Genomic DNA, 20,596 nt, shown 5'->3' on the forward strand with positions numbered 1-20,596 from the left:
CTTTGTCATATTTTGTGCACTGTTTGCAGATCAACCTGCTTCATCTTAGGGCCATGTTAGACATATCTGTAAACATGCAACATGGCCTGGTGCGTCTTTAAAAATGGCAGGGAGCATGCAAAACGGCGCAGAACTTTTATGTTTCTCTTCTCTTCCTCTGCTACATGTAGGCTCTGTTCATGCTTCCTTTCTTTCCTATTCAACTATTCTGTCTGCAATTCCAGTTCTTTCAAATCCTGACTTCCTCTACCAATATAACCCACCTGTGATCTTTCCCTACTTTATTGTTCATTGCTTTTCCCCCAACTTTTTTCCTCATACACACATTTTTCTTAGATCCAAACCCTTCTTTTTCTCTACTTTTCTACTCAAATTTTCTTCCACATTTCCTTTCTATTCATTTCCAGTCCCTTTTTTGTTATTAGAAATGCTATTGGTTTTTCTTAAGCCAAATAATTGCATACACACAACTGGGAAATATCAAGCTCCCAGGTCTCTCATACCTCCCCAACATTTAATTCCCCTATCTCTGCTTCATTTATGATATCTTTCCAGCCGTTACAATTTAGCTCTTGCTCTTTTTATACACCCCTTCTCATTTCTCCAACATCCCCCAATGGAAGTAAGGCTTATGTTGCAGCACAAAGTTAGAACATCTTCCCATGGTAGGGCTTCGCACATTATCCTATGCAGCAGTAATACCAGGAAAAGCAACTATGAGCCTATGGAGAATTTTCTCTCAGTATTGAGTAATCTCAACTAGCCTACCTACTGAGGAGAAAGATCCCACTCCCTACAACAGGAGCTATAATTTCCAAATCAGACATACCAGTGATCAAGTCTAGTTAACCACTGTCTTGAAGCAAGGCAGCCAGGATGGAAGAGGAGAAGAACATTCTAACCAAATGAGGACACCTCAGCTCACTGGTGCTCAAGTCTTCATTTCTCTCTCCCTCCAATATATCTTCCAGAAATTACTGCAGTTTTTCTATATTTTGCACCTCTGATGGCAGGTATTTAAAGTGTCATAGAGCAAAAAGACTCAATCCATTACATGACAAGTATCATGGCATGAATGGTTCTTAACTAACTAGCAACAAACATTCTGTAAGGACAATACACATTGGAAAGATGCATGCATTTGATATCTATGTTCCACAGAGTATGAAGTGCAGCAAGAGGGCTATAGTGCCACCAACCTTTCTCTAAAAGGCTTTGCCGCAAGGTTTTTGCAAGCAGAACTCTAACATTTGGAACCCTATCTGAGGCCAAGTGCAGCAAATGAGGCAGTAAATGCTCAGCAAACTGGTCCATTGGCAGGCAGTCATCTTCAATGATCATCTGGGGGGGAAAAAGAAAAGCAACTGCTTTGGGTTTCAGAGGAAAACACAATACCAATTCCAAGAATAGCCCAGAAAAACCCACTATCCACCTATAATGCTAGCCAGTTATAGGAAAAAACATCAAAGCTAATTATCTCCTGGATAATTAAACACATTAAATAGGACAAGCCATTGAAATGCCTCAGAACTCTTTGTCTTTGTGCAAGGACCATAGTAAACAAGAACAATGAAATCCAGCTGACCAACAAAAGAACAAAATTTCCCTGTGCAAAACAAAGCTCTCTGAAGTCCTCACATCTTTTTGCTTTTCTGGCTCTCTGGATAAACTGGAGTTTTTAAAAATCCAGAAATGATTCAGTGGCAAAAATGGATGCCTGTACCAAGTATCTGTTTAGCTGAAAGTAAAAAAAAGAAAGGAATTTATACCTGGCAGATAAAGACAAATGCTTGTCGGCCAGACCACTTTGGGCACCTGCAGAACCTCTCAACGAGTTCATTCATGAGGTCTACCGCATAAGTTGATGTTGGAGCATTATACAGCTTCTTTACCATTTCACTAACCTGGAAAATATTGAAAGGGCCACATACATGGATTACGTGCTAAAACATTTACCGTATTCAATTATATTTTAAAATGTCTACTCTTTATTTCATACCAGCTTGTAGGATATCCAACGAACTGAAGAAACCTTATCTGAACAAAGGCTGAGAGCAACGGGTCGCAGGTAATCATATATATCTCCAGCACTATACAGATCGAGAAGCAATATCAGCTGCCTACAAGAAAACAAAGGTTCAAGACAAGTCAGAAAACATGACAATAATGGTGACCTTGGAACGGGATAGTCTGCTATTTCACACTGAAAAACCCGTTCTCATTTTCTGTACTGTTAACCTGAATTGCCTTATTCTTGGTAGAGTGAACCATCTGAGGTCAGTATAACCCAATAGCTTCTCACACTAGTTTAGTAACTGAATTATTGTAATGTTTCATATGGGCTTACCTTTTGAAGACTGTTTGGCAGCTTCAATTAGTCTAGAATAGGAGTGCCCAAACCCCAGCCCAGGGGCCACTTGCGGCCCTCGAGGACTCCCAATCCGGCCCCCGGGTAGCCCCCAGGTTCCAATGAGCCTCTGGCACGCTGGAGACTTGCTGAAGCCCATGCTGGCCCAATGCGTCAGTGTGAGGGCAACTGTCTGACCTCTTGTATGAGCTGTGGGACGAGGGCTCCCTCCACTGCTTGCTGTTTCATGTCTGTGATGCTGCAGCAGCGGCGAAGGAGAGACCAGTCTTGCTTTGTGTAAGGACTTTTACAGGCCATGAGCTATTGCAAGACCTTCATTCATTCATATAGGTTCCATCTCTAATATATTCATTTCTGTAAATATATGTAAATTTATTCAAATATGAAATGTAAATTAATTGTTTTTTATTCCTGGCCCCCTACATAGTGTCAGAGAGATTATGTGGCCCTCCTGCCAAAAAGTTTGGACACGCCTGGTCTAGAAAACAGTGGCTGGACTGTTCACAAGACCTAATTACAGGGACTGCATATACTGTCACCAGCTAGTTTCTAAACATAATTCAGAATGCTGGTTATTGACCTTTCAAGTTTAAAATAGGAGGAGTGCATGTTCACTGTAGATGATGACTAGATGATTCTGATGACTGGATGATTCCCATGAAACAACGAACATCCTCCCTCCCTCTCAGCCTACCAAGAGCCATGCTAGAGTGGCTGGTCTCCAGGCCAGGTGTGTTTACCAGACTCTCAAAACCTCTTGTTACTGTTGCTTACAAAGCTGACACATACATTCTACAACCAGTGTAAATCATGCATGTTAAATTAGAACAGGTTTTCCAATCTGAAGAATTTATTTCAAGTAAGAGATTTTGGTTTTTCTGTTTTACCAAATCTGGGATCAGATCATGTCCAAAGTATCACTGGCTAAAGTTAAGCAGGTCTGAGTTTGATCACTGCATGGACAAAAGACTCCCTGAGAACTCTACATATCGTACATTGCTTGGAGAAAGAAGGTGGGTTATAAAAGAAACCAATATCCCACCTTTTCTTTAGGGAGCTCAAAGTAATATAGCATGCATGCCTTGCAGCACAATCCTATACATGTTTAGTCAGAAGTATGTTCCTTTTTATTCAGTGGGACTTAGGCTGCTATCCAGGAAGTACAGGTTGAGCCTATTTATCCACAGATTTTCCATCCATGAATCTGGCTCAACATGGTCCCCTAGACCCATATTCAGCCAGACTTCGCCCAACCTGAGCCCTCTGAAGGTGACTGGAGCTGTGCTCCAGTTGCCACCAGAGTGCTTTCTGAAGCCCACAGAGGTCACGTGCATCTGCCCACTTCAGAATGTCTCTCAGAGGCAAAAAGCGCCATTGCCAGTTTTTCATCAAAATCGGAAGTGCCGTTTTTATGCCCCAGCTTCCCCGGCCCTTTAATGCCTGTCAAAGGCATTAAAATATCACTTCTAGTTTTGACGAAAACCCAAAGTGGCTTTTTTGCCTCTGGGAAGCACTATGAAGCCCACAGAGGCCATGGGTGGACAAGCTCAGGCTTCAGAATGGCTCTAGACACGACTAGAACAAGGCTCCAGTCATGTTCGGAGCACAGGTGGGCTCTAAAAACCACTAGTTTCATTATCCACAGTTTTCTGTAACCGAAGGGGGTGCAGAAGAAGTCCCTTGTGGTACCAGAGGTACCACCTGTAAGTCTTATTGAATGGGACTTATTTCTAAGAGTTCATGCATAGGATTCCACTGTTACGCCCTAGTAAGTGTGTTTTGGATTGCAGCCTTAATTGATAAATTCTTTCAGAAAAATGAGTTACAGCACACTGCAGAGGACAGAAAAATCACAGAGCTTTGCCCTAAGCAAAGTACTCATGAAAGTATGGCATGGTAGCTTGGTTTAATATGATGGAGTATCAAAATTCAGACAAACTATGTAATGGAAAAGCAGTGCAAAGCTTTATATACAACTAAACATACTCAGCCAGCTCAGCTCGGAAACGCCAGTTTCTGCTGTTATCTGTGACTAAGAATTCCTGAAGTTGGTAAAGATATTCCCGTCTTTTATCAGGATGAAGAAGCTGGAATAATAATGATGATCATGGTCAAAGCCACACAGACTATAAACACTGTTATAGCAATGAAGAAATCTACCAAAAGCAAAGTTGTTCCAAAAACTCTTGTAACATCTCCATGGAACATCATGGAACAAGAATGTAAAGTAATATGCAATGTCAATCATGGCAGTAAATAACTCATTTTCATAACAGATAATTAAGTTTTACTCTAGTTTTTACAAATCATCTAAGAACCAAAAAGTTCTTAGGAAAAGGAAAAAAAACAAGTTTATACTGGGATGTGTAAAAGGAGACAATACCTTCAAAAAATCATGCAAGTGTTTAAGCACACCAATTCTGACTTCATCAAGGTCCTTTAAAAAACCATTGAAGACTGGAACCAGATCTCCAGCTGTAAGCTGGTCTCCAAGGATGACTGCAAGTTCATGTATAGAAAACGCCAATGTCCTTCTAACTTTCCACTGAGAGAAAACAGCACACTTTAATCCACAAGTCACTATGGCTTATAAATTGGCTCAATAACAAAGCTGGATGAAACTAGATATTACAGGAATTGCAGAATTGTTGCTGGAAAAAAGGGAACTCCCATCTCCCTTTCACAATATAAAATGCATGGCCCATTCCCATTTTTAATTCATCACATCATGCTGGAGAACACATTACCGGAGAACACAACAGTACAGGTTATTGTTTTTGGCAACAGCCATTTATTTCCCATAATGTCAAGTTTCACCACTATATAATCTGTGCTTAGAGCATGGTATACAGGCCATTGCTTAAAACAGTACACATTATGATCATTCTAAATGTTTAGGATCAGGAATACAGTATATTGGTCACTGCTAGTTATGGCAGAACTTTCATTTGAGGTGCAATATACCCAGAATGTTTGCCATATTTGCCCCCATTCTATGTCTTTACTAAAGTAGCTTTGGCGGCAATGGGAAAAACAGATGTCCTGCCTCCTCCTTTAAGCTCCAGAAGACCTTTGTGTGTTTGGGACAAACAACAGAGGCACAGCAACACCTTAATACTATCATTAGAAGAGTTGGGTGCCTGGTGGTTAACTCTAGGCTTGCAGCATTTTCATACTGGGTCCTTTATCCTATCTTGCATCTTTGCTGGAACTTTAGAAGTAAGAGGCTTAATTTCATGTTGTTGGAGAAGTCTAGCCTTGATTTAATGCTACAGAAATCTCTTGGAATAATGTCAGCAAGGAGCAAAGTTCTTTTCTAATCCTTGATTTTAATTCATCTTCTGGTTAAGTGGATTTAGTGCTTTTTACTGTACAGCGGTTAAAAAGGAAGTTTGGTCCTTTACATGGTGGACCATGTAACATCATGTTACATCATGATGAAACATTTTTACTGCAGATCTATGAGCTAACTCATTAGGGTGCAGAAAAATTTCAAAAGGCATTTTCTCTTGCTGGGGCTGGAAATATAAATGTACAGGGGTCCACAAACTGACTTTCCAAAGTCACTTGTAGCTACTACTTTTTCTCCTCCAAACACTACCCGTATCGTGGACACCAGGTACAAAGATCCTGTCCGCAGAGTTTACTGCAAAAAATGGGGGGGGGGGAGAGACAGTTGAGGTCCGTCTCAGTGCTGAACTTTGAATCAAGACCATACAGCAAGACTTCCACTTCTACAAAAGCCCTGCAAAAAGTGTAACAAGACTGATTCTATTCCTTGAATTCTCTGGCAAGAACAGGGGAGGAGAGATCTTTTCTCTTACTCAGCACCATGAGCTGGGGATGGAGAAAAGGAAGCAGTGAGAGGAACACCCACTACTTCTTTTCTCCTCAAAGCCTGGTGCTTAGTGAGAAAAAAAAGATCCTTCCTCATCTCTGTCAGATCTCCTGCTTTAGCCAGAAAACTTGAGGAGGGGCTGGTGATGGCCACAAGTAATGGTTGGCCACAAAGCCAAGCCAAATCAACTAAGTTGTTTGCTAATACAAAGTTACAAGAAATTAAATGTCTTCCACTTGTAGCGGTAGGCAGGAAGAGGAAACCTCAGGCAACTCTGGCATTTCAACACTTCTCTTCATTACATCTGTGATGCAACATCTTTAGAGTGAACTTTTAGAAACGGTTTTAGGGATCATTACTCAGGACAAGTACAAAAGAAATCTTGGCCCAACATTTCTGTTTTTCCACCACATCTATTAGGCAGCACCGTCAGTACCAACGCATTCTAGATTTACACCTGAAATACTGGGGAAGCCAAAGCACATTAATTCAATTCTACAGAGCAACTAAATATATCCAGATTCTTTTCAGAGATATAGAATTACCTGCATATCTGAGGCTAGAGTCTCATAGGTATCTTTCAGGCAGTGCCAGTTTTGTCTACCTAATGTAAGTGCCACACCTGGAAGGCTATAGGCACAGTGCTTTGCAATCTCTGTATCAACAGTCTGAGCTCGAGAGGGATCAGTCATAGATAGATACTGGTCCAGCAAGGCCTGAGGTACAATGTCCTAAAACGGAAGGCAGAATTTTAAAATATATTTCAAGAGAATACTTCATCACAAGCAATTATTGATAAATTTGCTAAGAATGCAAGGTTACACCCTAGAGATTTTAGCTCCTTGAAGGCCACCCTCTTTTACTGAAGGACATGCCCAGGATTCCACAGAAGCTGGGATGTCATGGCAAGTGCTCCTCTCATTTGGGGTGAATGAGCTGGTGAAGCTCAGGTGGACTTTAGTCTACTATTTGCTTCAATAATTATGCACAATTATGCAGGACGCTGGACAAGTCAACCTGAGGAGTGTTTTGCAAAAGGGTAGGATCTAATTACCTCATTTATGCTAATCACATCTAGCAAAGATTTCAGGCTAAACACAAAAGGAGAGATGTTTCCTTTCTGATCATCTCTTCAGTGCCACTGACCCCAGAAGCTACAAGAACACCAACAGTAAAGAAGTTTGACACGGCAGCAGCCAGTTGGAGGCTCTCCACCACTGTATCTCTTGGCTATGACAACCAAGAAAAGACATGGCCGGAAATCGGCTGATCTTCCTGTTGTTATGGAGGGACAGGCACTAAGGTACATGGATGCATCCCTAAGATCCACATTTTGGAGATGTTGACAATGGAGTTCTTGGGCTCGGCCTCCAAACACAGTCAGGGGTAACCACTTGGATAAATTCCCCACCACAGCTCCTAAGCATACAAAGGAGGTGGTCACTGAGGAGAATGGATACTACTATGCTGAGTGCATGTGCTGCATATTTTCTTCTTGCCTTGAAGCAACAGTAGCCCTTACATACATCATACAAGCTATGCACACAGCCTCACATAATACAACTATGTCAGTTTCTCTCAAGGCAAGTGTGCAAGTAGCAGAATTACTTTGCCAACTGCAGGAATACAGTATGTCCTACTCCAAATATTCAAATTCTGTTTATGAAAGAAAGGAAAAATTATATTGATCAGTTAAAGCAAGACAAATTGCCCAATAGAAATTATGTTTAGAAGTAGATTTATATCACGATTAGAGAACTAGAGGTAAATCTGTTTCTAGGAACTTTCAATTTATAATATGCATGAGAAAAGCTCTTCAAAATACCTGAATTTTAGATTTCTTCTCTTCTTCAGGGCTGAAACTACTATTAGTGCTCAAATCTGAATCATTATGAATATAATGAAGAGCAGATTCCACAATGTCCTAAGGAAGAAAGCAAAACAACAACAGATCCATATAAAGATTAGCACAATCAAAAACAGTACTTTAGTTCCATGGCATAATTTCGCATAGTGGTACTTGTTTTTAGCATTTCAGAAGGGCAAGACTTGGTTGCAATGTGGAATAGGAGTATTTTAAAGATAAACCATTGATATAAACAAGTTGAAAAAGGAACCAAGCAGTATAGTCTCCCCCCCCCCCCCACCAAAAACACCACTCTTATAATACAAGACAAGTGACGAGACATGACAAACACCGGTAGGAGGCTTGGTGCGCAGAACTCCACAGCATGCTTTTCACACACTCTAAAAAGCCCTCCTGTCCACCCTGAACTTTTTACTGGCGTTTGTCAAGTTGCATTTGGCCTCTCAATCCAGAAGTAACTGACGATGTCATCACCAGTTACTTCCAGTAGTACTTCCAATAGATGGATCATGTGAAGTGGTACAGTGGGGGATAAATGTTGAGAAAAGTTGGTTTAGGGAAAATACGGTCCATGTTCAGAATGTATATTTTGCACACATTGAACTGCATATAGAGAGAGCAAAACATGATGACAGGGGTATGCACGCTGTATATGTCGCTGTTTCATCAAGTTACATTAAAAGTGTACTGTAGGCTTGCTCAATTTTCTCCAGCTTGCAAGTTACACTTTTTTTAAAAGTTTTGCAATGATGAGTAAAAATGTAGAGCCAATATAGCTGTATTTAGAATCTATGGGCACAATCCTACCCCCGGGTTAGGCGGGCACAGTTACGCCAGATCCTGACCCCGTTTCCTGGACTGTGTGAGGCACCCTCTGGCAGCTCTGGTCTGCACCACCTCCTGAAGTGGCACAGATCCAAGCAGACCCATTGGGGCCAGTGCAGCGCAACACAGGGTTCAGGGAAAGTTTTCTCCTTGCCTCAGGTAGTGCCGATTCTAGCTCCAAACTTGCACTGGATACAGCGCAGGCCCACTGGCCTGCCTGTTCCAGCACAAGTTAGGATTGGGCTGTATATTAGCTAATTCATTTTCAGATCTACTGATACTCTGATTTTAGCAATCTGCCTGTCAGGAAGATAAAGCAGGGTAAAAATTTGTAAATAAGTAAGTAAATACAAACACATATATATGAACCCTCTTGAGTACATTTACACTGTTTTTGTGTACGTATTTACACTTTTCCCCTCAATTTTGCCATTTAGTTTGTTCTGTTACCCGTTTCTGAATTGAAAAACTTCCAGTGCAGCAAGCCAGCCGCAGTAACACTTTGCTAAAATTTCCCTGTACTAGGTGCAATACTAAGATTTAATCTTAGCAACTTTAACTACTTTAACAATACTCTGAACATCAATATAAAAAGGTAGCAATATGGTAGTGTCAGTTATTTCATTCTAGAGTATGTATTCTTTCCTACAACGTACAAAAAAAGCCATTTCTCTTCCAGCATAAAGGACTGTCCAATCAAAGTACTTTTCGTTAAGCATTTACCTCAATAGCATCATTAATTAAAGGCACGGCATCGTCCTGGATTAATTTACAGTTCCGATGGTCTTTGATTCTCAGCTCATTCTGACAATCCGCCAACTTGCCAATGCCTGCTGCAGTCTCTTCCTGAGGGTCCAAACTTGAGGCTCGGAGAGCAGCAGAGAGCACCTCCACTTGTGCTGTCCATGAAAGGAAGTATATACGGTGTGTCAGATAATGGCTTCATAACTATAGATGCAAGCATCTCAATAAAGCAATGCCATGAGGCACCAAGTGCCTTTATGAAGAAGATAGGCTAGCAAGCTGAAGAATTATCACCACATTGTTTCCCACTGGCTGATGGGGCAGCTCTGTTTCTCCCAGCTCAAAGTGGCCAGGAGGCACCAACTGCTTGAGGAGGAGTCTATGTTTTCGTGATTGTGTTGTAACTTTTAATTGATGTGAGCTGCCTTGGGAGACTCTGTGGAGGCCAAAGGATGTGATAAAAATCTCCTAAATAAAAAATAAAGCAACTTTGCTACAAAGAGGGACTGGCTTTCTTTATTTCAGCTACCACAACAACTACATTCCTCAAATAAGTATCAGCTTTGTATTCCATTACTAGAAACAGAGCTTTTACAGCTACTGCCTGGAAGGCTGTGTGCAAATCTTAACTGACTTCAAGAAAAGTTGCAACAGAGTGTTCTGGGCCCCAGCTCTAGCTCTGAAATGGAGATTCTTTAGGATCTGAGGAAGAAGCAAGTCTAGTCCAAAGGTGTCATAAAGGAGCTTTATTTGTCCAAAATCTAAGGGCACAAAGCTTACAGAAGAATTCTGGGGTGACTCAACAGGTGACACAGCCTGCCAGTGTCTCACAGGGATTGAGAACCACAAGCTAAGTTAACCACAAGATTATATAGGCTAAGTGTTTACATCTTCAGACATTCATCAGAAATTAGCAAAAACAGGCTAATTAACAGCAAGGTAATATATGTTCCTAAAAATATAAACTATGCATGTCTACTTTCCAGGTTCTTGTTGCTTGGAAGTATCTTATCACAAAGGTGCAGCTGAGTTATTGGTAAAGATGGTAAGGGCAGGAGATAACTATTAACCTCACATTTCTAGAGAAGACACTATGTAATGCATTTTGGAATGGCCAGCTGCAGTTCAGGTTATTTGCTTTTGAACCCAGCTTCTCACAGGAACTTCCAGGGAAAAAGCTTTAAGGTAGCTGACAGACCTTGCACAGGCCCTTACACAAGCATACCCCAGGTACATTCCAGTTTAGCTGGCCAAGGATTAAAAGATGTGCAGGATGAGTCAAAAGATGATGGTTTTTAATAGTGTGTTTTTCAGTATTTTATTTATTTATTTTCCTAGTAAGCCATTTTGAACTTATGGGAAAGTAGTCTATAAATATTTGAAAATAAAAGTTGTAGAACTGTTCATGTACAGTTGCAGTAGAATGTTTGAGCATGATTAAGTCTTAGAATCAGTACTGTTCATTGACTGAAGTATTTCACATCTGATAGTTAACTTCAGAAAAATTGTGACGCGCATGTCAGATGATGACATGCTCCCAGTTCAAGGCATGCCATGTTCATGACAATGATATGCAAATTCTGTAATTTTAGGTTCCTAAAATATGAACTATAGAGCTTTAACTCACTGCATACTTTGATGCAACTCTTGAGCAAGACTGCATATCCTAGAGTAGGGGTCTACAAACCCTGGCCCACGGGCCAGATGCAAACCGTGGCAATCCTCTATCCGGCCAACCTCTTGTCCCCTGAAAGCCTTTGACCCACTTGGCCGAACATGATTGGAGCTGTGCTCTGGTTGCATCTGGAGGGTGTTCTAAGGGCCAGAGAAGTTGAATGAATGAGCCCATTCATTCATTTATTCACTCATCTAAGTTCCATCTCTAATTTATTTGTATAAATTTTATATTTAATTTTTTTTTCTGGCCCTCTACACCGTGCCAGATATTTAATGCGGCCCTCTGGCCAAAAAGTTTGTAGACCCCTGTCCTAGAGTGAAAGGAATGGGGGTGGCCAACAGTCAGAATCCACTATAGTGTTTTTTCTCTGCTATACATTAAGGGGAATAATAAAAGCTTCTTCAAATATGTTAGAAGCAGGAAACCCGCCAGAGAAGCGGTTGGCCCTCTGGATGGTGAGGGAGGGAAAGGGGAGATAAAAGGAGACTTAGAGATGGCAGAGAAATTAAATGAGTTCTTTGCATCTGTCTTCACGGCAGAAGACCTCGGGCAGATACCGCTGCCCGAACGGCCCCTCCTAACCGAGGAGTTAAGTCAGATAGAGGTTAAAAGAGAAGATGTTTCAGACCTCATTGATAAATTAAAGATCAATAAGTCACCGGGCCCTGATGGCATACACCCAAGGGTTATTAAGGAATTGAAGAATGAAGTTGCAGATCTCTTGACTAAGGTATGCAACTTGTCCCTCAAAACGGCCACGGTGCCAGAAGATTGGAGGATAGCAAATGTCACGCCTATTTTTAAAAAGGGAAAGAGGGGGGACCCGGGAAACTATAGGCCGGTCAGCCTAACATCCATACCGGGTAAGATGGTGGAATGCCTCATCAAAGATAGGATCTCAAAACACATAGACGAACAGGCCTTGCTGAGGGAGAGTCAGCATGGCTTCTGTAAGGGTAAGTCTTGCCTCACAAACCTTATAGAATTCTTTGAAAAGGTCAACAGGCATGTGGATGCGGGAGAACCCGTGGACATTATATATCTGGACTTTCAGAAGGCGTTTGACACGGTCCCTCACCAAAGGTTACTGAAAAAACTCCACAGTCAGGGAATTAGAGGACAGGTCCTCTCCTGGATTGAGAACTGGTTGGAGGCCAGGAAGCAGAGAGTGGGTGTCAATGGGCAATTTTCACAATGGAGAGAGGTGAAAAGCGGTGTGCCCCAAGGATCTGTCCTGGGACCGGTGCTTTTCAACCTCTTCATAAATGACCTGGAGACAGGGTTGAGCAGTGAAGTGGCTAAGTTTGCAGATGACACCAAACTTTTCCGAGTGGTGAAGACCAGAAGTGATTGTGAGGAGCTCCAGAAGGATCTCTCCAGACTGGCAGAATGGGCAGCAAAATGGCAGATGCGCTTCAATGTCAGTAAGTGTAAAGTCATGCACATTGGGGCAAAAAATCAAAACTTTAGATATAGGCTGATGGGTTCTGAGCTGTCTGTGACAGATCAGGAGAGAGATCTTGGGGTGGTGGTGGACAGGTCGATGAAAGTGTCGACCCAATGTGCGGCGGCAGTGAAGAAGGCCAATTCTATGCTTGGGATCATTAGGAAGGGTATTGAGAACAAAGCGGTTAGTATTATAATGCCGTTGTACAAATCTATGGTAAGGCCACACCTGGAGTATTGTGTCCAGTTCTGGTCGCCGCATCTCAAAAAAGACATAGTGGAAATGGAAAAGGTGCAAAAGAGAGCGACTAAGATGATTACGGGGCTGGGGCACCTTCCTTATGAGGAAAGGCTACGGCGTTTGGGCCTCTTCAGCCTAGAAAAGAGACGCTTGAGGGGGGACATGATTGAGACATACAAAATTATGCAGGGGATGGACAGAGTGGATAGGGAGATGCTCTTTACACTCTCACATAATACCAGAACCAGGGGACATCCACTAAAATTGAGTGTTGGGCGGGTTAGGACAGACAAGAGAAAATATTTCTTTACTCAGCGCGTGGTCGGTCTGTGGAACTCCTTGCCACAGGATGTAGTGCTGGCGTCTAGCCTAGACGCCTTTAAAAGGGGATTGGACGAGTTTCTGGAGGAAAAATCCATTATGGGGTACAAGCCATGATGTGTATGCGCAACCTCCTGATTTTAGGAATGGGTTAAGTCAGAATGCCAGATGTAGGGGAGAGCACCAGGATGAGGTCTCTTGTTATCTGGTGTGCTCCCTGGGGCATTTGGTGGGCCGCTGTGAGATACAGGAAGCTGGACTAGATGGGCCTATGGCCTGATCCAGTGGGGCTGTTCTTATGTTCTTATGTTCAGTGTTGAATTTACAAATGGAAGAACTGAGACACTGGGAACTAATCTGAGAGTTGGTCCTAGCAAAGTCCAGCACAAGGAAAATCTTGCTTACTTTTGAGCTGAGCTGCACGTATGTTGAATCCATAAAATAAATATTAATAGCTGTTATCTCCATACTGGTTTTTCGTGGGCTGAGCATGAGAGCTAAAGGCTTTTGCTTGCTAAAGGCTGTTTAGTGAGCTCATGGCTGATGTGATATTTGAAGAAGTAGAGACTTAGAGCTCTCCCTCAGCCACCACAAATCATGACATGGCATTTGCTCTAGTGTTCTGAAAACAACAGCAGTTCTTTGATCTAAGGGTGTTATATATAAAAACAAGAAAGGTGATTCAGCAATTTCAGGATAACTTTTGAAGAGCAAACAAAAGCAGAAGAGTTATTTGTAGGGGTTTGTCTGAATGGCATTCATTAATGGCATGAATTCATTCATTCATAGTGTAGTTTGGGAGCATCATTACTAGCTTCTACTTAATTTTATGCTTTGCTTTGACTCCAACTACACATTTATTATAGCTTTGTTGGTGCCAATATCAATATCATGTGTTCTGCTTTTGGCACTGGTATAAGCTATGATCAAGTTCTGTTTCCATATTTTTTTACCTGCAGTTTTCTTTTTAACTGGTTCCAATAAAAACATACCTGTCTTTTACTAAAAACTGTGCCATAGGGTGACTGCCAGATAATGGTTAGTGGGCATGTCACACTTTTCTTGTGATGTGACATGCGTATACTTGTTATATACTTAAGAATACCTACATTATGATGCCCATTCCACTTTGGCCTGATTGTTCCAAGTTCTACCAAACGTTCTCCACATGCTTCATGTGCTTTGAACTTTGTACATTTAACCCAACACATTACCATATGCATCATCATATGCAACATTTGATTTGTTTTAAAGGAGTTCCACACTCTATAATTCCCCTGGTACAAGCAGCAGCTGCTTTTAATGCCATTCCCATTTTGACTTTTAAAGTACTCTGCTCTATTGCCCAGACTACAACATAATTCAACTGACTGTAGCAAACCATGTGATTTTATTTTCAAGCATCTAAGGGGGTCATGTCAGATATACAGGTTTGAGATCACTAACTAAAGCACCAAAAGGTCAAATGACAGCCTGGGCAAATGAATCAGAAAACTGTGCTAGCAAAGGAGGAAGAAAATGGGGTAGAATTGCTGGATTACACAAACTAGATTTAGGGCCCAATCCTATCCAACTTTCCAGCAAATGGGGTGTGTGCTGCATCCTGCAGTAGGGGGACAGTCCTGAAGGCCTCCTCAAGGTAACAGAATGTTTGTTCCTTTATCTTGGGACTGCACTGCAGCTGCATCAACCCTGGAAAGTTAAGTAGGATTGTGCCTTTAGAAATCAGCCAAAGTACTGAACACTAAATTCTTCAGGACTCAAAATTCCTTTAATGGGGAGCCACCCTTGACATATTTTGTTCCTTTAATGCAAGTGATGGTGGAGAAAGACAGGGTAAATTCACTCTTTTCAGGACAGGCTGCTTAGTTCAATTGAGCTCTCAACCATTTACAGCATTGCACTCATTACTTCTGTCATGCGTCTACTACAGTGTTGCAAAAACACAGTGTCTTCACAGCAACACAACATCCTTTAAAAAAAATCTGTAATTTTCCCCCTGCTTTTCTTAAGTGGCCTCACTTCCCTTCTGTCATTTCCCTTCTACTTCACAACCAAGAAAGTAGTTATGGAATTATAACTGTTGTTAGCACTTAAAAAAAAATAGACTTCTGTGAAGCATTTCCTTTATGAACAGTTCAAGTTAGAACTAAACATGAAAAACTCAGTCTCATCTTTAAGATGACTTCTAGTATAATAAAAAGTTGAGCTACTTCTATTAGGCTTTTACTCATACTAGTAAGCAGCATACAAATGAAATGACATTTTAACCATAAGATAAAACCAACTAAGAGGACTGGATTCCAACTGCAGTCTGTTTGAGAACAGAACTGCTGCTCGCATTCCCACCAACTGGGGGAACATCCCACCAACTTCCCCACCATTGGTGGCCCCCTCCCTCATGCCTCAAACTGTTCTTGGAGACCTTCACAATTGGCTTTTCAGGGGTGCTAGGGATGGCAGGACAAAACAGAGGGAGAGAAGTCACCATTCTGCAAGCAGTACATGATGTATGGTTCTCTTGATCCAAACAGGGCAGAAAGCTTTCAAATAAAAAGCACTTTGAAATTTTGTATTCAAAACTGAACAGGCTTAACTAATAAAAGTTATACTTAACAATAATATACCCAGGACCACTAACAGAAGAAACTCCCAAAATGGAGGTATGTAAGCTAGTAATTAGGAAAGCTTTGTGCCAATTGAGAGAGAGAGAGAGAGAGAGTATAAAAATCATCATTAATTAAATATGTATTACTACTTCCAAAAAACCTTTAAAAGGAAAGTTTTTGATGGCACAGAAATAAAAATGCATTTTCCATGATATTTCACACTCAAGAACAGTCAGTGAGAGGCAAGAGTGAGGAAGACATGTCTTACTCTTATTTGCAGCCCTTTAAACAAAATAAAATTCCATGGAGACAATGAAGGCTTCTGACATAAAACTTCATTTCTACTGAAGTATGATAAGATTGTGATTTGGGTGCCAAGATCCGAGGGCTGTTTTTGTAAACAAGCAGCTTAACATTTAAACCTGAGAGCAAAATGGCCAAGGAAAGTGGATCCCACAACAGTTTACTCACCCTGGCTCAAAATAACAGCCTTTATTTAAAGAAAATGTGGGAGCAGGACAAAAAGTTGTACAAAATGACAGATCCCCCAATTAGCAAAAAAAAAAAAAAAATCAGTAACTAATGGCCCAATCCTACAGCCACTGCATCAGAGGAAGGGGGATTGGGCTGTAAAAGTTACAAACACTGCTTGTTTCTGTCATTTGCATTTATAAGAAGGCACAGTATATTTTACAAATCAAAGCCATTTCTTCAGAACAATGGATGTCAGTTTGATTCACCTTTCAGATTTCACAGTTTCAATCAATTCACCTTACAGGTCCCTTTCCGGGAATCTAAGTCAAACTACACCTACAACTAAAAATGCTTTAATGTGTCAATACCTTTGACGTCTGGATCATCCATATGAGGCTCCAAATTTTCAATCATTTCTTCCAACTCTTTCCTTGTAGCCATGGTAATATTTGAAGACATTGGTGCAACAACTCCCTGTTTTCCTTCCTGAGTTTCTGAATCAACTATTCCTGCAGTTTCCTGAAGTTCTAAATCAATATCTATCTCAGGAAGTGGAGTCCTCCAGAAATGGAATGAGTTATATAATTCCTGTTCTGAAACAGAGTTTTCCTGGGAATTCAATACAGGAGCCGATACCACTGCTCTGCTACGGTGATCAAAACTCGGTACATTCCCACGTGCACGTGCAGTTTCTTTGCATGATTCTAGAGACAAAGTGCAACGTAACACTGTCTCAGGCTGGGAAACAACCGACAAAGAATTACTCTCCTCCTTGACTTTTTCAAGAGTCTCTGCAAAACCATCAGTATCTAAAGGCATCTCTGTCTGGCTTTGTACATCATGTGTTGATACATCTTCTATATTCACAATTCTTTCATTGCTGGACAGACAAAACAAAATAAATATGAATGTTAAGGTATCTAGCACAATTGTTACAAATGTGTATCCGTTTCTATCATGGGAGGCCAGCCTGCAGAATGGGGGCAGAAGGGGGAAAAGGAAGTGCCTGGATAGAAGCGAAAAAGGTAGACTAGAGACAAAAATCATACCAAAATATAGGGAGCTACACAGACACTGAAGGTTCTAGACTTTTAGCAAGCTGGAAAAATAACAGATCTACATGCTTAAGCCTCAGTCGCTCACTGATGTGTATCAACGTTGTTAAGGTACTTTCACAACAAACAGAAAGTGGAAATTTGGTATACTTAAAGTCTAAAACATCCTGATGACTAGACAAATCTGAACAGGGAACAATTTTACCAGAGAAAGGCGACTCTGACTTGAGTTGCCAAACACGTTTCCTGGACTCCTGAGGATTTGAGACACACGTTTTTTGAAACTGGCTCGGGACTTTATCTTGGGAGCAAGTGGTTGCTGGGATTTGTAAGGAACCAATCAGTGCTTTCTGCATTGCTGCACTCAGCCAAAGAACAGCAAAGTTTTAGTTTACAGATGGGATGGGGACATCACGGGAGTGTTAAATGAGAACTCCAAAATATACACAAACACCATCAGCAGCTTCATTTTTTCTATGGAGCCACACCTAACCTGTTTATCAAAAAGACTGACTCAAAGCAAAGAGAGTCCCAAAGGCGGCCCATTAAGACTCGTGCACAAGTCAAAGGGGTTGGGGACTTGGAACTCAACTCGAGTCTTATTGAGTTCCAAGTAGATCAGCAAATCCCTGAATTTTCCATCACCACCACCCTCAGAAAACATAAGTCTGCTTTGTATCAGGAGCATGACATGAAACCAAATGTAGGCAAACATTCTTAAATAACCCAGTTAAATTTTAATAATATTATTCTGTGATCGGTCCATACCTATGTTCCTCTGAAATCTTCAGATCCTCAGTGTCCTTACATTCTTCTTCTTTAAAAAACTGTCCACTGCTGGATGGGTTAGCAAATGTCGATATAAAAGGCCCCAGGGACTGAAAGGCAGCTTGGCGGACCTAGAGTAATGTGTTCCAGAAAGTTCCTTTAAATACAGCTGCTTGTACTGAACACTCTAGCTGACAAGAGTGGAAAAGTGGTAAGTTCCCATGGGAGTGGTGCAGGGGAACCTTGCATCTGGGAACAGAGCCAATATGTAGCACACAGGAATGTGCTCTGCTAACTGCATCCAGAATAAGAACAGAGAGCTGCTCCTGATGCTTTTAAAAGAAGAGATTGGTGCACCTTTGTGAGTCACACCACCATATTAAATCATGTACAGTATACTTACTATAATCTGACTAACAGTCTCCAGGAGAAGATCTATACACTTTACAGAAATCTTGCATCAGTTACAAGTCTTCTCTTAGACAAAATTCTATTGAAATTCTTGCATTACATTTACATACATATTCAGAACTCAAAGAGTGAACACATCTTTAAAAGTGAAGCAAGAAACAAACCTTTACTGAAGCAGCTACAGGCAGCCCTCAGTATCTGTGCGGGATCCATTTCCAAAACCCCTGTGGATGCCGAAATCCATGGATATTGAAATCCACTGATTTGGGTCTTAAAACCTCTGGAGGTCGTTCTGTGGCCTGCAGAGGCCATGCACATCCACCCGTGGCCTCTACAGGCCTCAAAATGCCTGTTTTGGGCAAAATAACGCAACTTCTGATTTCTCTGGGAAACCAGAAGTGACATTTATATGCCTTCAAAAGATATTTGAATGGCCTGAGAATGCCTTTTAAGGCATATAAATGTAACTTCTGATTTCCCCTGAGAAACTGGAAGTCGTGTTATTTTGCCTGAAAAGGGCCAGAACAACCTTCAGATGCAATCAAAGTGCCACTCCCAACAAGTTCAAAGTGACTAGTTGGGTCCTCCCCATGGGGTCAGAACCTGAGGATAACGGGGGCCCACCTATATGGAGCAGGACAGTATAACATACATAACTATTTGCAAGTACTATTTTAAAAGCTAAAGGGGTAACTAATTAATTAATAAGTATGTCATATGCCATATTGGTCTGACTTGACCCCAAAGAATTATACACTTGCATTTGATTACCTGGGCAAACAAATTTCCCAATTGTTTATCTTCTTGTCAAGCTATCATACCAGACTTTTTACAATAGTACTTCCTCTGTGAACAATGATAGCCATTTTCATTACTGGAAATTAACAAAGACTTTTTCTATTAATTTTTCTTTTGCTTCTGGGAAGCGAAGGCATTAGCACTTATGGGACTTGGAAGATCAATATTGTGAAATGTTTACTACTATTAAAACAAAAGAAAGGAAAACATCTCAAAAGGCACAGTTGCTTTAAATGTCTAAAAATTGTATCTTTTTTTTAAAAAAGGAGTTTTATTAATATGTGGAAAGCCATCATTGCAGCCAATTTTCTCCTAAGATTTGATACAGAATTTTAAAAAGAATAGAAGCCAACAACTACAAAAGAATCCTGAAAATTATGGCTTTCATTCAAAATAGATTTTTGCTCTCATAGTTAGAGATATTTGCACAAATATAATCAGTGTCTGCAAAATGCTTCAAAATTCAGAAGATGAAGTATCTGTACTTTGCAGAAATACATACTCCTCCCCTCATGTCAACAGTATTCCCAATATTTTATACATTAATGGAATTCTTTCTGAATAACTGAAAGCACATTCAATTAAAGAATTTTAAAGGAGGTTAATGGGAACTTAACAACTGACTTCTTACCCATCTTGAAGGGTCACTGATAAGGTTAATAAAAAGTGTTGACAATTTTGTTCGACGGACCTCTTGCGATGTGGCACATGAAACAGCCATGAAGCATTCAGCACAAGCCTTCCTCACACCCCACACATTATCAGAACAAAGCTGGAAAAATCTAGGCAGCTGAAAAAGGCAAAACACAACACACAAACTTTTGTAAGTGAATTAATTAGGGCAGCATTTCTGAATGTTTGACCCCAGCCGTACCACTTCACATGGTCCACCTACTGGAAGTACCACCGGAAATAACTGGTGATGATGTCATCACCAATTACCTCTGGGTTGGGAGACCAGATATGACGCAACAAACACTAGTAAGAGGCTCAGGGTGGATGGGATGGCTTTTTCGAGGACACAAAATGCATGTTTTGGAGCTTTGTCAGCCAAGCCAAGTTTCCCACTACTGTTTGTTGTGTTGCCTCATTGGTCTTGCTGCTGAGTGACAGGTGTCCAGGGGTCCCACAAAATACCACCAGACCATTGTAC

General features: G+C 41.1%; 1 protein-coding gene across 4 annotated transcripts in view; it reads right to left on the bottom strand.

Annotated features, from left to right (window-relative positions):
* PPP4R1 (protein phosphatase 4 regulatory subunit 1) overlaps positions 1-20,596 on the bottom strand; it is a 53,967-nt gene that overhangs the window by 827 nt on the left and 32,544 nt on the right. For all 4 annotated transcript variants that reach the window (XM_066624936.1, XM_066624935.1, XM_066624937.1 and 1 more), the window contains 11 exons: positions 20,075-20,233; positions 18,235-18,365; positions 16,780-17,291; positions 9,622-9,797; positions 8,032-8,130; positions 6,752-6,937; positions 4,752-4,913; positions 4,355-4,455; positions 2,000-2,120; positions 1,770-1,904; positions 1,200-1,341 (listed from right to left, as the gene is read on the bottom strand). In XM_066624936.1, the coding sequence (XP_066481033.1) occupies positions 1,200-1,341; positions 1,770-1,904; positions 2,000-2,120; positions 4,355-4,455; positions 4,752-4,913; positions 6,752-6,937; positions 8,032-8,130; positions 9,622-9,797; positions 16,780-17,291; positions 18,235-18,365; positions 20,075-20,233 (1,924 nt within the window). The remainder of the gene's footprint in view (positions 1-1,199; positions 1,342-1,769; positions 1,905-1,999; positions 2,121-4,354; positions 4,456-4,751; positions 4,914-6,751; positions 6,938-8,031; positions 8,131-9,621; positions 9,798-16,779; positions 17,292-18,234; positions 18,366-20,074; positions 20,234-20,596) is intronic.

Source organism: Tiliqua scincoides, chromosome 4, assembly GCF_035046505.1.
Source record: "Tiliqua scincoides isolate rTilSci1 chromosome 4, rTilSci1.hap2, whole genome shotgun sequence".
Classification (NCBI taxonomy): domain Eukaryota; kingdom Metazoa; phylum Chordata; class Lepidosauria; order Squamata; family Scincidae; genus Tiliqua; species Tiliqua scincoides.